The 17355-nt window shown below is 38.3% G+C and overlaps 1 protein-coding gene and 1 pseudogene across 1 annotated transcript; both read left to right on the forward strand.

Annotated features, from left to right (window-relative positions):
- The first annotated feature begins 5907 nt into the window (after positions 1-5907).
- On the forward strand, positions 5908-9089 carry LOC135232799 (small ribosomal subunit protein uS2-like; annotated as a pseudogene).
- A 5546-nt stretch (positions 9090-14635) lies between these two features.
- Positions 14636-16777, forward strand: LOC135232988 (olfactory receptor 2W1-like). The gene has a single exon (XM_064295783.1). It carries the CDS (start codon positions 15528-15530, stop codon positions 16470-16472), a length of 945 nt encoding a protein of 314 aa, XP_064151853.1. The 5' UTR covers positions 14636-15527; the 3' UTR covers positions 16473-16777.
- The last annotated feature ends 578 nt before the right edge of the window (positions 16778-17355 follow it).

The following is a 17355-nucleotide window of genomic DNA, read 5'->3' on the forward strand; positions in this document are numbered from 1 at the left end:
GTTACGAGCACTAGTCATTAGGGAAATTAAAATAAAAACCACAATACCACAATGAGATATGACTTTAAACCCACCAAAATGGCTATAATTAAAAACAAAAAATAAAACACAAGTGTTGGTGAGGATGTGCAGAAGCTGGAACATTCTTGCATTGCTGGTGGGAATGTAAAATGGTGCCACTGCTGTGGAAAACACTTTGGTGGCTCCTCAAAAAGTTGAATATAGAATTATTATATGACTCGGCAATTCCACTCTTAAGTATATACCCAAAAGAGTTGAAAACAGGTACTCTAACAAATACATATATGACATATCATAGCAGCACTATTAATGATAACCAAAAGATGGAAGCATTCCAGCTGGTCATGAATGAAAAATAGATTAACAAATTATTGTACACACATACAAGTGAATGCTAATCAAAAAAAACATGTTGCTGTCGAGTCGATTCCAACTCATAGCAACCCTATGAAAAAAAAATTTTTTTTTTTCAGAGTAAAACTGCCCCCATAGAGTTTCTAAGGAGTAGCTGGTGGATTAGAACTGCTAACCTTTTGGTTAGCAGCCTTAATACTTAATCACTCTGCCACCAGGCCTCCAATGGAATACTATTAATCTGTAAAAAGGAATGAAGTACTGATACATGTCACAACGTTGATGAATCTCAAAAAACATTATATTAAGTGAGAGGAAAACAAAAACAAAATCTGTTGCTCTCAAGTTGATTCCGACTCATAGTGACCCTATAGGACATAGTAGAACTAACTGCCCCATATGGTTTGCAAGGAGCACCTGGTGGATTTGAACTGACAGCCTTTTGATTAGCACCTATAGCTCTTAACCACTACGCCACCAGGTTTTCCAAAAGCTAGAAATAGAAAGGCCATATGATCCAGCAATAAGAGAAATAAAAGCAGTCACATGAATAGGCATATGCACACCCATGTTCATTGCAGCATTATTCATAGAGCAAAAGGATGGTAATAACCTAAGTGCCCATCAATAGACGAATGGATAAACACATTATGGTACACACACACAATGGAATACCATGCAACAATAAAGAACAATGACGGATCCATGAGACATCTCACAACATGGATGAATCTGGAGGGTGTTATGCTGAGTGAAATAAGTCAGTCACAAAAGGGAACTATTGCATGGGACCACTATTATACAAACTCAAGAAAAGGTTTACAAAGAAAAAAAAAATCTTTGATCGTTACAAGGGAGGGAGGGATGGGAGGGGATAATAGATAATAGACAAGATAATAGACAAGTGTTAACTTTGGTGAAGGGAAAAAAAAAACCACACAATATAGGAGAAGTCAGCACAACTTGACCGAGGCAAAGTCATAGAAGCTTCCTAGACACATCCAAACACCTTCAGGGACTGGGTTACTGGTGCTGAGGACTGAGGACCATGATCTCTGGGGACATCTAGGTCAATTGGCATAATATGATTTCTGAAGAAAATGTTCTACAACCTACTTTGGTGATTAGCATCTGGGGTCCTAAAAGCTTGTGAGCAGCCATCTAAGATACATCCATCGGTCCCATCGTGTTCCGAGCAAATGAGAATGAAGAAAACGAAAGACACAAGGAATAACAAAAAACAAAAGCCAGTGCCATCGAGTCAATTCTGAATATATTAGTCCAAAGAACTAATGGACCACATGAACCACAGCCTGAGCCCAGAAGAACTAGATGGTGCTGGCTACAACCACCTACTGCTCTGACAGGGATCACAATAGATAGCCCTGGGCAGAGGGGGAGAAAAATGTAGAGCAAAATTCAAATTCACATCAAAGTGCTGGCAACCAATGTCACAAAATTATTTGTGTATTGATTGGTTAATAAGAAATTAATTTGCTCTGTAAACTTTCACTTAAAGCACAATTTAAAAAAATTCAAATTCACAAAAAAAGACCAGACTTACTGGTCTGATGGTACCTGGAGGAATCCCTGAGGCCATGTCCCTGGACACCTTGCTAACTCAGAACTAAAGCCACTCCCAAAGCCCACCTTTCAGCCAAAGATTTGACAGGCCTAAAAAGCAAACGATAATACACGTGAGGAAACTGTTTCTTATTTCAATCAAGCATAGGACATCAAATGGCTAACACCTACCCAAAAGCAAAGACAAGAAGGCAGAAAGGGACAGGAAAATTGGATGAATGACACTGAGAACCCAGGGTGGAAAGGCAAAGGGGAAGAGTGCTGACACATTGTGGGGATTGCAACTAATGTCACAAAATAATTTGTGTATAAATTTTTTTTTAATAAAAAACTGCTTTGCACTGTAGACTTTACCTAAACCACAATTAAAAAAGAAAAGAAATCAAATGACATATTATACTCGGAAAATCTGCTGCAAAATACCTCTTTAAAAAGTAAAGATGTCTAAGGTCACTAAGATGCACCTGACCTAAGCCATGGTCTTTTTAATCACCTTGTATGCATGTGAAAGCTGATGTTAGTGAGGAATACCGGACTGCTAGAAGAATGAACAAATCAGTCTTAGAAGAAATACAACCAGAATGTTCCTTTGCTGTTGTTAGCTGCTGTTGGGTCAGTTCTAACTCATAGCTACCTTATGAACAACAGAAGGAAACAGTGCCGTGTCCTGAGCCATCCTTACAATCATTGCTATGCTTAAACCCATTGACGCAGCTACTATGTCGATTCATCTCATCCCATGTCTTCCTCTTTGTTGCAGATACTTTACATTACCAAGCATGGTGTCCTTCTCCAGAGACTGGTCACGCCTGATAACATGCCCATTATCCTCATTTCCAAGAAGCACTCTGGCTATACTTCTTCCAAGACAGATTTGTTTGTTCTCCTGGCAGTCTAAGGTATATTCAATATTCTTTGTGTCATTTGATTTCCTTCCATGGGCATTGATTATGGATCCAAGTAAAATGAAGTCATTGACAACTTCAATCTTTTCTCCCTTTATCGTGATGTTGCTTATTGGTCCAGTTGTAAGGGTTTTTGTTTTCTTTATATCGAGGTGCAACCCATACTGAAGGCTTTAGTCTTTGATCTTCATCAGTAACTGCTTCAAGTTCTCTTCACTTTCAGCAAGCAAAGTTGTGTCATCTGCATATCACAGGTTGTTAATGAGTCTTCCATCAATCCTGATGTTTCATATAGTCTAGCTTCTCGATTATTTGCTCAGCATACAAATTGAAAAATATGGTGATGCACATTTTCCTAATTTTAAACGATGCAGTATTCCCTTGTGTTCAAACGACTGACTTTTGGTCTATGCACAGCATAATTAAGTGTTCTGGAATCCCCTTTCTTCATAATGTTATCCATTGTTTGTTATGATCCACACAGTCAAATGCCTTTGAATAGTCAATAAAATGCAGGTAAACATCTTTCTGGCATTCTCTGCTTTCAGCCAAGATCCATCTGTTATCAGCAATGATATCCCTTGTTCCACATCCTCTTCCGAATCTGGATTGAACTTCTGGTAGTTCCCTATCCATGTACTGCTACAACCATTTTTGAATTATCTTCAGGAAAATTTTACTTGTGTGTGATATTAATGACATTGTTCGATAATTTCTGCATTTGCTTGGATCACCTTTCTTTGGAATGGGCACACAAATATGGATCTCTTCCAGTCAGTTGGCCAAGTCGCTGTCTCCAAATTTCTGGGCATAGACTAGTGAGCACCTGCAGCACTGCATCTGTTTGTTGAAACATCTCAGTCTCATCAATACCTAGAGCCTTGTTTTTTGCCAATGCCTTCAGCACAGCTTGGACTTCTTCCTCTAATACATTGTTTCTTGATCATTTGCTAACTCCTGAAGTGGTTGAACTTTGACCAGTTCTATCAGTACAATAGCTCTGTGTATTTTTTCCATCTTCTTTTGATGCTTCCTGAGTTGTTCCATATTTTTCCCACAAACCAAAAACCAAACCTGCTGCTGTCAATTCCAACTCATAGTGACCCTATAGGACAGAGCAGAACTGCCCCATAGAGTTTCCAAGGAGCACCTGGTGGATTTGAACAGCCGACCTTTTGGTTAGCAGCCATAGCACTTACCCACCACTCCACCAGGGTTTCCTTATTTTGCCCGTAGAATCCTTCAAAATTGCAACTTGAGGCTTGAATTTTTCCTTCAGTTCTTTCAGCTTGAGAAATTCCAAGTGTGTTCTTTCCTTTTAGTTTTCTAACTCCAGGTCTTTGAACATGTCATTATGATACTTTCTTTTGTCTTCTTGAACTGCCCTTTGAATGCTTCTGTTCAGCTCTTTTACTGCATAATTTCTTCCTTTTGCTTTAGCTACTCAACGTTCAAGAGCAACTTTCAGGGTTTCTTCTAACACCCATTTTTGTTTTTTCTTTCTTTCCTCTCTTTTTAATGACCTCTTGCTTTCTTCATGTACAACGAGCTTGGTGTCATTCCACAAGTCATCTGGTCTTTAGTTATTTGGGTTCAATTTGTCAAATCTGTTCTTGAGATGGTCTCTAAATTCAGGTGGGGTATACTCAAGGACGTATTTTCGTTCTTGAGGACTTGTTTTTAATTTTCTTCTACTCCAACTTAAATTTATCTATGAGCAATTGATGGTCTGTTCCACTGTTAGCCCCTGGCCTTGTTCTGACAGATGATATTGAGGTTCTTCATTGTCTTTCCATAGAAGTAATTGATTTGATTCCTGTTTTTTTTATCTAGTGAGGTCCATGTGTATAGTTGCAGCTTATGTTGTTGAAAAAGGTATTTGCAATAATAAATCATTGGCCTTGCAAAATTTTGTCAAGTGATCCCCAGCAATGATTATATCACCAAGGCCATGTTTTCCAACTACTGATCCCTCCTCTTTGTTTCCAACTTTCACATTCCAATCACCAGTAATTTTCAATGCATCTTGACTGCACGTTTGATCAATTTCAGACTATAGAAGTTTGTAAAAGTCTCATATTTCTTCATCTTTGGCATTAGTGTTTGGTATGTAAATTTAAAAAATAATCCTCTTAGCTGGTATGGATATTATCCTATCATTGACAGCACCATATTTCAGGATAGATCTTGAAACGTTCTTTTTGATGATGAATGCAATTCCATTCCTCTTCAATTTGTCATTCCCGGCATAGTAACAACAACAAAAAAAAACCAAACCCAGTGCCATCGAGTTGATTCTGACTCATAGTGACCCTATAAGACAGAGTAGAGCTGCCCATAGAGTTTCCAAGGAGTGCCTGGCATAGTAGACCATTCAACTGCCTGATTCAAAATGGCTAATACCAGTCCAATCTTTATGAGTTCCATTTCATTTTAGACAATTTCCAATCTTCCTAGAGTCATACTTCATACATTTCATGTTCCCATTATTAATGGATGTTTGCAATTGTTTCTTCTTATTTTGAGTCATGCCACACCAGCAAGTGAAGGTTCTGAATACCTTATTCCATCCACATCATTAAGGTCAATGCTGCTTTGAAGAGGCAGCTCTTCCTCAGTCATATTTTGAGTGCCTTCTGACCTGGGCAAGCTCTGGTAGAACAGTGGTTAAGAGCTTGACTGCTAAACCAAGGGTCCGCAGTTCTAATCCACCACCTGCTCCTTGGAAACCCTATGGGGCAGTTCTACTCTGTCCTATAGGGTTGCTGTGAGTTAGAATCGACTCAATGGCAATGGGTTTGGGTTTTTTTTTTTTGGGGGGGGGTCCAACCCGGGGGGCTGACTTTCTAGCACTATATCAGACAATGTTCCACTGCTATTCATTAGGTTTTCACTGGCCAATTTTTTCAGAAGTAGACCACAAGATCCTTCTTCCTAGTCTGTCTTAGTCTGGAAGTTCAGCTGAAACCTGTCCACCACGGGTGACCCTGGTGGTATTTGAAATACTGGTAGCAAAGCTTCCAGTATCACAGCAACATGCAAGATGCCACAGTACGACAAACTGACAGAACGTTCCTTAGAAGCGAGAATCACAAAACTTCAGCATGCTTACTTTGGACAGGTCATCAGAGAAGACTTACCACTAGTAAAGTTCATCATGTTTGGCAAAGTAGAGAGTCAGCAAAAACAAGGAAAACCCCCAATGAAAGGGATTAGCACAATAGCCACAACAATGTACCTAAAGATGCCAAAGATCAAGAACATGGTACTGGACTAGGCAATGTTTCATTCTGTTATACATAAGGTCACCATGAGTCGGAGCCAAGTCAACTAATAACAACAATAGGATGGTTGTAAGTAAGCATCATGAATTGTCTAAATCAGTGAGTGATAAAATCAGGATCAGCAAAAATCTGGTTCATATGAGGCAGAGGTCAGGAATATTTCTACCTTCCCACTTTTACATAATTTCTGACACTAGTCAGTCCCTTCAAGGCACTCTACTTCTCTGCAGGGTTTGGTAATTCATTGCAACAGTCACACAGAACTCACAGACCACACCCACAGTTATGTGGTTTATTAGGGAAGTAAGAGGCTATACCTCAGGATCAGGATCAACTTGGAAGTAATAGGAACAACTCAGGATCAGTGAAGGGAAGCACCCAGGCCTCCACTGATCAGCAGGTGCAGCTTCTCTGCTGAGTAAGCTGCCTTCTGTGCCAAGCAGTTACCCTGACTCAGCTTATCCACCAGGGGGTTGCCTTCTCTGCCATACAGGCTGCTCTGCATTCAGGTCTCTCTACTCTGCTATTGGCCTTTCCACTGCAAAGTGGCTCAGTTCATAGACAGCACAACGGCTCTATCAGCTGCTGCTCTCCTAGCAGTAGCTTTTCGCCATCAGGCCTCCCCATCAGTTTATCTGCCCATCAGTCCTCTCCATCAGTCTACCTGCTGCTAACTGGCCCAGCTCGTAGCCAGTGTAGCAGCCTGCTCAGCTCTCTCAGTTGCTTTTTGCCATCAGGCCTCTCTGCTGTTAATTGGCCGAGCTCACAGTCAGAGTAGCTTTAGGACTGCTTGGCTCCCATGTGGCTCTGCTTCTCTGCCAGACCAGTGCTTAGCCATCACCTCCCTCTCTTCATGAAGGCCTCTGAAAACAGCTGCTTTTCAGCCATTTATATATCCCGATCTTCATCAATTATAAGGCAGAGCCTCCCTAACCAGACCAGAGTTCAACCAATCCTCTGTTACCCATGAGTTGTCAATCAACTCAGTTCTTGTTAATTACCAGGCAAAAGTATCAAATCATCAAGTTGTTTAGAGCTTACCAAGGAAATGTCAATCAACATGGGAAATCCCCTGGGCAAAAGTAACAAACCCTCTGGGATAGAAAATAACCTCGGAACCCCTCTACCAAGTTCCTTCTTCAAAGAACTAAGGCAAAGGTAACTCTTCAGGGCTTAAGGGAAAAAAAACTCTCAAGCTGTTTTCCTAAAGACCCAAGGCAAAAGGTCACACAGAGGAATGCATTTCACCACAATGGTATATACATAAAATGTAACAATATTAACTCATTAAATGTGATGATGGAGACCAATATTTAATGACATTGATCAGTAAGTAGCCTGTATTAAGAGTATGCTCCAGGCAGAAAGATATTGAGAAGGTCTTCACTACATTTTGGCAGAGATTATCTTTAGGTGACCTGGTTTCTGAGATTGCGTTCACATTATTCTTTGTGAATTTGCAATGTTGTTTATGACTTTTATAAGACTCACCTATGCTATCTATGAAGGCAATAATATTTTTTCATTTTATTCCTTTTTCCAAATGAAATTATATTTGTAATTTAAATGTTTACATAAATCATACTTTTCATGGCAAAACTTCAAATAACTTCAGATAAATTTACAGAAGACTAACATTTTCCTGAAGTATCATAACTCATGTATAGAATTTGCTACTTTATGCATTTCTTTAGGCCAACACAGATAAAGTTTTACATCACTAGCTGACAATAAATATCCTACTTTAATTTGAATATCTTTGTTTCTACCTTTTCTTTTTTTACTTCTCTCCTTATCCCTTTTTTATCCTCTCACTCGGATAAAGTTTTATCAGCTTCATGTGCATTCTTCCACAAATTTCACTATGTACAAATGTTACTACATATTAAATACATAAGATCTTTTTAATTTGTAAAACTGGGATCAAATTCTATGCACTCTGGAGAATCTTTCTTTTTACAGTTAACATTTATGTTGTTGTTGTCTTAACATCTAGGGAGTGAATTAAAATATGTGCACTATCCAGAGAAGGGTCCATAAGGTGTTGTCCTGGGTTACTGTCTAACAGGGGAAAATTTCACAATGTCCCCCCAGAGCCCTTAATGTCCTGCAGATAAAGGAGGAGGATGCCCTCAAATTCCTTGCAGCAGGAACCCACTTAGGTGGCACCAGTCCTGACTTCCAAATGGAACAGTGCATCTACAAAATGAAAAGTGATGGCATCTACATCATAAACCTGAAGAGGACCTGGGAGAAGCTTCTGTTGGCAGCCCAGGCCATTGTTGCCATTGAAAACCCACCTGGTGTCAGTGTCATATCCTCCAGGAATACCGGGCAGAGGGCTGTGCTGAACTCTGCGGCCGCCACTAGAGCCACTCTTATTTCTGGGTGCTTCACTACTGGAATCTTCACTAACCATATCCAGGCAGCCTTCTGGGAGAAGCCTTCTGGTGGTTACCGATCCCAGGGCTGATCATCAGCCTCTCACAGAGGTGTCTTATGGTAACCTGCTCATCCTTGCTCTGTGTCACACAGATTCTCCTTTGTGGTAAGTGGAAATTACCATTCCATGAAACAACAACAAGGGAGCTCACTCAGTGGGTCTGATGTGATGAATGCTGGTCTGAGAACTTCACCGAATGTGTGGCATCATCTTCTGGAAACACCTGTAGAAGGTCATGCCTGATCTCTACTACAGAGATCCGGAAGACATTGAAAAGGAAGAGCAGTTTACACCTGAAAAGGCTGTGATCAAGGGATAATTTCAGGGTGAATGGACAGCTTCTGCTCCTGGATTTACCACTGCTCAGCCTGAGGGCACAGACTGATCAGAACCCGTGCAGGTGCCATCTGTGCCTATTCAGCAGTTTCCTACTGAAGATTGGAGTGTTCAGTCTGCAACTGAAGCCTGGTCTGCAGCCCTCACTGCTCAGGCTGCTGAGTGGGTAGAAACAACCACTGAGTGGTCTTATGCGGTTCTTCCATAGTATCTTAGAATATGGAGATAAGGTTGACAGAAAAAACATCAGTTTCTAAAAAATTAAAAATAAAAGAGTAAAGCTATACAGGAGAGAAAAAAAAAACCTTAAGTCTGTTAGAAATATCTGACTTGAGTCATCAAAATAGAAAGTCATGGATCCTCAACTAAATTGAAAATTTAAGCCAGTTCATAGACACAGAGCCCTTTGAATGAAGGAAAAACCTGGCTCCCCTGAGGAGACCCTGACTGTGCTGTCAAAAGACATACCAATAAAAGTCACGACACAGTCTGGGAAGCCTGAAGCTCATGGGATTTGTAGCTCTGATCCAGTCCTATGAATGCTAATGCAGTTTACAGGATTGTTTTTATAATAAATAATGTGGCCTGGTAACATGACCAATGCTCCATAGTTATCTAATCCATAAGTTTCCATAGAAAAGGAGCTAAAATCAGGAAAAACAGAGGTCATTTTCCATGAAAAGGGGAATAGAATTTTTAAACCTTCACTCACAGATCCAGTGGGCTTCTAAAGTACGAGTGATTTCCTACTGTTTATCCAGGTAAGGGGTGTCTTAGTCAGGGTTCTCTAGAGAAGCAGAATCACATGGATTGGTAGATAGATGGATGGATTGATGAGTGAGTAAGTGAGTGGGTGGGCAGGTGGGTAGGTAGACAGAGATAAAGATTTATTTTAAGGAATTGAATGCACCTTTTTAGGGGCTGAAAAGTCCAAAATCTGTAGGTTAGGCAATAAGTTGGAGATCCCTACAGTCTTGTGTCCCAAAATCCATAGGTCAAGCAATGAGTGGAAAGAGTGGAAAAGCTTTGGAAGACTGTTTATTTACAGTCTGTAGACAGAAAGGTGAAAACTCCCTTTTCATTCTTAAGGCCTTCAACTGATTGGGTAAGGCCAACCCACATTGGGAGGATATTCTGCTTAAGACTAACTGATTTAATCACATGTAACTACCTTATACCAACATCTGAACTACAACTGGGCACCATAGCCTAACCAAGTCGACACATAAAATTACCCTGTGTGTGTGTATGAAGTGGTTTAGAGGGAGAAATATTCTCAGGTGTATTGTTAGATACCAGCGTGAGCTCTCCCCAAATTGATTAATTATAAATATATTTGTAGCATACACTCCTTGAATTGACTGAAATAGTGAGAGCTAATACTTGCATGCTCACTGTGTGACAATCAGTGCTGTAATATTTTACATGTATTAAACTAATTTAACTCTCATACTAACCCTATAAACTAGCAACTATCACTATCCACTTAAGTGATGGTTAAACGTTATGTGTCAACTTAATTAAGCCATAATTCTCAGGAGTTTGCCAAACTCCTGAGAATTGGATTGATTGCTCTTCAATAATATAATATAATGTAATCACATCCATGATATGATTTGATGTGATCAGCCAGTCAGTTATAAGAGAGTTTCCTTGGGGATGTGGTGTGCCTCCAGCATATAAATGGATGTTCTGGAGAAGCTCACTCTTCCTTGACTCTGCATTCTTCTCATTGCCTGACTTCCAGTTCTTGGGACATAAGCTTTTGGCCTGACCTGCAGATTTTGGATTCACCAGGCTCTACAACCCAGTGATCCAGCACAGGCCTCCAGTCTACTGCCCAACATGCAGATTTTGGATTCCTCAACCTCTGCAACCACGTGAGTAGGCAGAAGTCTTCAGTTTGCTGCCTGACCCACAGATTTGGGACTTATCAGCCCCCACAATTGCATGAGCCATATCCTTGAAGAAAATCTCTTTATATTTATATATACACTTTACTAGTTTTGCTTCTCTAGAGAACTGGGACTAAAAGACCCAATTATAAATAAGAAATCTACAGCACCAAGAGGTTAAGCAACTTGCCCAAGTTCACACAGCCGGTAAGTGGTAACACCAGGATTTGAGCCCAAAACCTCTGACTCCAGGATCTATCAATCTAATCATTGCACCTCAAATGCAGAATATAATGATTACGTAAATGTAGAATATAATGATTACATTATATAAAGTATAATATACAATATAATGTAGAAAATAATGATTATATGTAGAATATAATGATTACTGTCATAAAGAAGCAGATTATTAAAATAGTTTCATTGCTTGGGGTGATGAGCAGTTAGCCACATTTAAACATATATCATGAGGCAGTCAGTTTGTGCTTAAGTATTTTATTAACATGATGATTGGTGGTTTGAAATTTTAATTCAAGGATTATAAAGATCAGAAAATTCTTCAGGCCATACACTTGCTCGAGGTCTTAAGGTTTAAATAGTGACCTTTCAGACACAGGGAACTATTGTCATAGGTGTTGAAGGATTTGAATCATCAAAAGTTGTCATCAAGGTAAAGGCATGTTAGCACTGAATAAAAATACAAATTTCTTATGATGTTCAACTTTCTGTTTAGAGTTTTGGAGATTGAATATCTTCACTGTCACAGACAATGGTTTCAACCTTGGATGTCAGAAAAGACTATTAGAAGTACATTACTGAAATGAAATTTGTTCAGAGCAAATTTATTTTCAAAATAAACGTGTGCTAATAATGGTATGAATATTTTGTAGAGTCAATATATGTTATAATTCTAGTGTTAGAATTGTACATTATTTAAGAACAAATTTTGTTGTTTGTAATAGTTACACTACCTAGAGAAACAAGAAGTGAAAATTTTGAGAAGACATTTATTTTGTCATTTCCCTGAACTACAGCTTTCCTTCACATTGAATAAGTTTTGCATTCACTAAATTTGTCATTGTGAAATATCAGAATATGGTCATATCCTCCAAATGTTTCATCAGCTGGCTTCTTCTACAGCAGTTTACTCTAGCGAAGTCTACAGGATGTAGTCCTGGTGGTTTAGAACATCTTTCTTGATGATCTAGATTTCCAGGCAATGTTGGGAAATTTTATTTAATTCTTATCCTGAGTCGTCTGTTACTTCGTGTAATATTTCTCTAGGATTAAGACCTAGTATTTGCAAGTTCTTTTAAAGTCAGAACAAGTAGTGAGATTTTGTGACAGGTGTCATCCCCTTACCTGAAATCACATGTTCAAGAGGGAGGAGTCCTGCCAAGAATCTGTACCTTAACAAACATCAGGAAAACAGCCGAATTCGCCGAGGCGCTGCAGGGAACACACAAGAGAGCTGCAGCCTGGAGAGCAAATGCTGAACCAGGATCCGTTTTCTTTAGAGTAGGCTCTACACTGGTTGAAAAATAGACCACCGAGGGAATTCACTCTGGAGCACAGTAATGTAACTCTTTAGTATTTCTTGGAAAATAGTGTGACTGAGTTGGGAAAACAATTTGCAAAAAGTAGAATGAAAACTTAAAACTATATGGACTGATATTTCTGGTTTTTTTTCAGAAGTCTGAGATTAAATAAATGCTGTCAGTCTCTGCAGAGAAATCCTTCTGTCTATATTAGTAAGGAAAGATAAATTTATTATCTGGTATAAGACTTGAACACAGAGTCATTTCTTGATTTGTGATTTCAGGCATTTTGATCTAGCAGAAATAAAAGAGGAAAATGTAGATTAAATTGAAAAAGAAGATCAAAATATTGTACTTTATTCATGAAGATTATGGAGCTGGGAAGGACTCATATTTTGGATCCATATCTAAATCATGTAATGTGCATGGAAAATTATTTCAAGATTTCCTATGTCATTTTTTTAATAAGAAAAGAGCAATCTTTTTCCCTTCGTGAATTCATCTTTGGGGACTGTAGTGATTATGAATGTAGTCAAGGATTAGCAGTATGGGATTGATTTTAATTTTTAAAATATTTTCATTTTGTTTTCACATAATTTTAATTGAAGTCCTATTTTACTCAGAAGTCATGCACAATTACACAAACCAACATGTGTATCAAAATAAATGGTATTTATTCATCCCTTGCTCAGACATTACAGGACTCTAATGGTGTGTGACAGCTTGTAACACATTTCAGAGAGGGTTTTTTTTTTGTTTTTTGTCTAGTTTTGTCAATGGCAGAAACCAGCCTCAAAATGTTATTCTTTAAAAGCAAATTCTGAAGAAATCACCAAATAACTATCTCAAAATGACTATGTTGACCAGTATATTTAGTTAGTTCGGTGAATGTGTACACTATTGAACGGACCATGGCCACAGTTTGAAGTAAGCTCTTCGTATTACTGAAGTAGCATATTTGAAATAACATAACAAGCAAAAAGCACAATTTTTTTTTTTTGTGCTATACCTGTACACATATCAGTTTGATATTTTACTGCTATTTTTTAAATCGTATGTTTTCTTTTTTAACTGAATCATTTCGGGTGTTATTTTTGCTTCAGGTGGTATCTTTCTATATTCAATGACAAGAAGGTGGATTGTCACTTATCTGTTTAATTGCTAAAAGTTTCGGCAGTTCTGAGGTGCTCATGAGTGTATAGGGGAGCTGTAGGTATCACACTATTAAAGAACATTAGCTTTATTAGTCCTTCAAGTAGACACTAATGTTTTAAATTATTTTTCATTGAACTGAATAAAGTGGTTATTCGTTACTACAGAGTTAAAACCGCAGTCTTTTCCATTAATCCACCATCTTCGGTCACCCCATTCAAGTAACTTCACAAGATGTCTAAGTTTTTAATGTAAAGAAAATGCTAACTAATAACTTTAAGTGATTTTTCATAATTATTCATAGCATGATTTAACTTTTCATTTATTCAAAAACTGTGTCTATCTGGGGGACCTGCTTTAGGGGTTAGAGATAGAGTGAAGTACACAAGCCATCATGTCTGCTTTCTTAAAGGTTATAGACTAGGGTAGGAGGAATGGTAAGCAACTTGTATCTACATGGTGCATCATTATAATATCTTCTTATATTTGCAAGGAGCTCTACTGGCATAGTGGTTAAGTGCTTGGCTGCTAACTGAAAGGTCAGCAGTTTGAACCCACCAGCCACCCCGCAGGAGACAGATATGGCAGCCGACTTCCATAAAGATTTATAGCCTTGGAAACCCTAGGGGACATTTCTACTCTGTCCTATAGGGTCACTATGAGTTGAATAGACTCTATGGCACACCACCACTACCACAAAAATATTTGTAGAAATTAATGATTTTGAGAGGGACTATGTCCCAAGCATTGTTCTAAGAATCTTACATGTATTACTCATTTGATCTTCACTCCATTGCTAGGTATTTTTATTGTTCCAATTTTAGAGATGAGAACATTGAGCCCAGAAGGGTTATGTAACTTGCCTGAGACCACACAGCTAAATAACTGGCAGAGATGGGACATGAACATAAACTCTCAAGCTATGTTCCTAAGCTCCATGCTGTACTGGCTCTCTGTAGGAGTACCTTATACATGATATAAAATATAAAGCTAAAAGAGATTGTGGGTTCAGGGAATTCCTCTTTAAGCAAGAAACATTTTAGTGGTGACCTAGAAGATGAGTAGAAATTATCCAGATAAAAAAGGGAAGGGTTCCATGGGCTTTAGATGGGGATGAAATTGACCTGTGAAAAACTGATAGAGGGCTAGTAATGAATATGGGAAAAGGGAATTGTAAGATGACAATGAGACCTAGGCAGGAACCAAATCAGGCAGGTTCATCTCCATCATCCTAAAGAATCTGAATATTTCCTAAATGTTAGAGAAAGCAATTGATAGCTTTTAAACACATGGATGATGTGATCTTACTAAATCTTGTAAAAATATAAAAGGATACGTCTAGATATAAGGACAGAAGACTATTACCAGAACCTAGAAGAGAGGAGATAGTGCTTTAGATTAGGGTAGTGGTGGTGGGAATTAAAAAAAAAGTGAAAGGATAGTTAAGTATATTTTTAAAATGAAATTTACCAGTTAAGGTAATAAGTTAGTTGTTGGGATGAGGCAGATGAAGGCTGGGAGATCAAAGGTACTATTCACGAAGAAATGGAAAAAGGGACGCTCTTTTTCTCATTCTGACATTAGTCAAATAGGGAATAGATGAATAGACAAATTCTCTGAACAAGAATATTTTCATTATATTGGGTAACTAGATTTATAGAGAATCATAGTGTCACATCATTTTAGAATCATGTCTATCCCAGACTGAAATTTACTTGTAAGAAAATTCAGACTCTTGAGTTTAAGAATGAACTTCTCAGTGTTACCTAAAGAGTGTAATCCTGAATTCATCATCAAAAAAGAAATCCAAAACAAATACCAGATTACCTGACTACAATATTTTTTATCCATTGTATTTTTCAATTATTAAACATACCTTCTCTCCCTCTGTGTTATTTATATACCATAGTCTGTGTTGACAAATTTCTTCTTCTCTTCTGCCTTCTTTTCCTTTTTTTCTCTTTCTCCTCCTCATTTTGTTCTTCTCATTTCAGGATAGGTGTTGAAGGACTATGGGGCAAAACAATCATAGTTCTCTACATGGTTTTATTCTGCTTGGCTTCTCTGATCATCCCAAACTGGAGATAGTCCTGTCAGGAGTTGTCACCATCTTCTACTTAATTACATTGGTGGGTAACACAGCCATCATTCTTGCATCTCTCCTGGATTCCCATCTGCACACACCAATGTATTTTTTCATCAGGAATTTATCTTTCCTAGACCTGTGTTTCACCACCAGCATCATACCTCAGATGCTGGTTAACTTGTGGGGATCTGATAAGTCCATCACGTTTGTGGGCTGTATCATTCAACTCTATGTTTATATGTGGATGGGCTCCATTGAGTGCCTTCTCCTGGCTGTTATGTCCTATGATCGTTTTACAGCTATTTGTAAACCCCTGCATTATTTGGTAATCATGAACCCACATCTATGTCTCAAGATGATCGTCATGGTCTGGGGTGTTAGTCTGGCCGATTCTTTGGTATTGTGTACACTCACACTTGATTTACCTAGATGTGAAAACAACATTCTGGATCATTTCTTGTGTGAGTTGCCAGCTATGGTTAAGATATCATGTGTAGATACCACAGCAGTTGAAATGTCTGTTTTTGCTTTAGGCATTGTCATTGTCCTTACACCCCTCTTCCTGATTCTTATATCCTATGGTTACATTGCCCGAGCTGTGCTGAGAATGAAGTCAAAAGCAGGCCAACGAAAAGCAATTAATACCTGTGGATCTCATCTCACTGTGGTATCCATCTTCTATGGAACTATTATCTACTTGTACCTGCAGCCAGGTAACAGTGCCTCCAAAGACCAGGGCAAGTTCCTCACTCTCTTTTACACCATCATCACTCCAAGTCTCAACCCCCTTATCTACACCTTGAGGAATAAGGACATGAAGAGTGCACTCAAGAAGCTGGTGAAAGTTGATTATAAATCAACAAAAATGTAGGATAACTGGACAACATAGAAAAATATTAGAGTAAATAAGGCAATGGAATACTTTTCTAATTGTCCTCGATATTTACTGAGGCAGGTAATCCCTAGATCATAGAAATCAATTAATATAATAATTCTTTTATGCAAACTTTTTGTGGATACAAACCATTGGATACAAAATATTATAACCATTATACGTAGCTCTTTTATGCCTCTAATTATTTGAATGTGTTCATGCAAACTGAGTCAATAAGAATTTTTATTTTTGCCTGAAATATAATACATAGTGGATGTGAATATAATCTTGATTTTATTGAATTTATCCTCAAGCCTATGAAAACTGTTCTAGGAGCCCTGGTGGTGCAATGGTTAAGCGCTTGGCTGCTAACCGAAAAGGCAAAGGTTTGAACCCACCAGCCACGCTGTGGGAGAAAAGACCTGGCATTCTGCTTCTGTAAAGATTACAGCCTCTGAAACCCTATGTGGCAATTCTGTCACATAAGGTCGCTATGAGTTGGAATTGACTTGCTGGCACACAACAACAAATAAACTTCTTTGATGATCTAGTTTTGTACTTTCTTTACCAGTGCTTGGATCTTTAATAATATAGACCTTAATGAATGGTTTCATATACATTATGATTTGTATATTAAATAATAATATACAAATAATGATTCTGTAAGTTAAATATTTCATGAGGCCATCTAAAGATTTATGTATGTTTGGTGCAAGCAAATGCAATCTATAGGACAGTGACTGTCATAAGGACCACTTGAAACAATTTACTCTTTGCTCAGTATAACTTAATACCAATATCTTGAGTAAAGATCTTTGCTATTTCAGTAAATTACTTGTTTAACTTGATACATGTTACCCTCAGTAGTATGAGTGGGCCT

The sequence above is a fragment of the Loxodonta africana genome, chromosome 1 (genome assembly GCF_030014295.1).
Source record: "Loxodonta africana isolate mLoxAfr1 chromosome 1, mLoxAfr1.hap2, whole genome shotgun sequence".
NCBI classification, from domain to species: domain Eukaryota; kingdom Metazoa; phylum Chordata; class Mammalia; order Proboscidea; family Elephantidae; genus Loxodonta; species Loxodonta africana.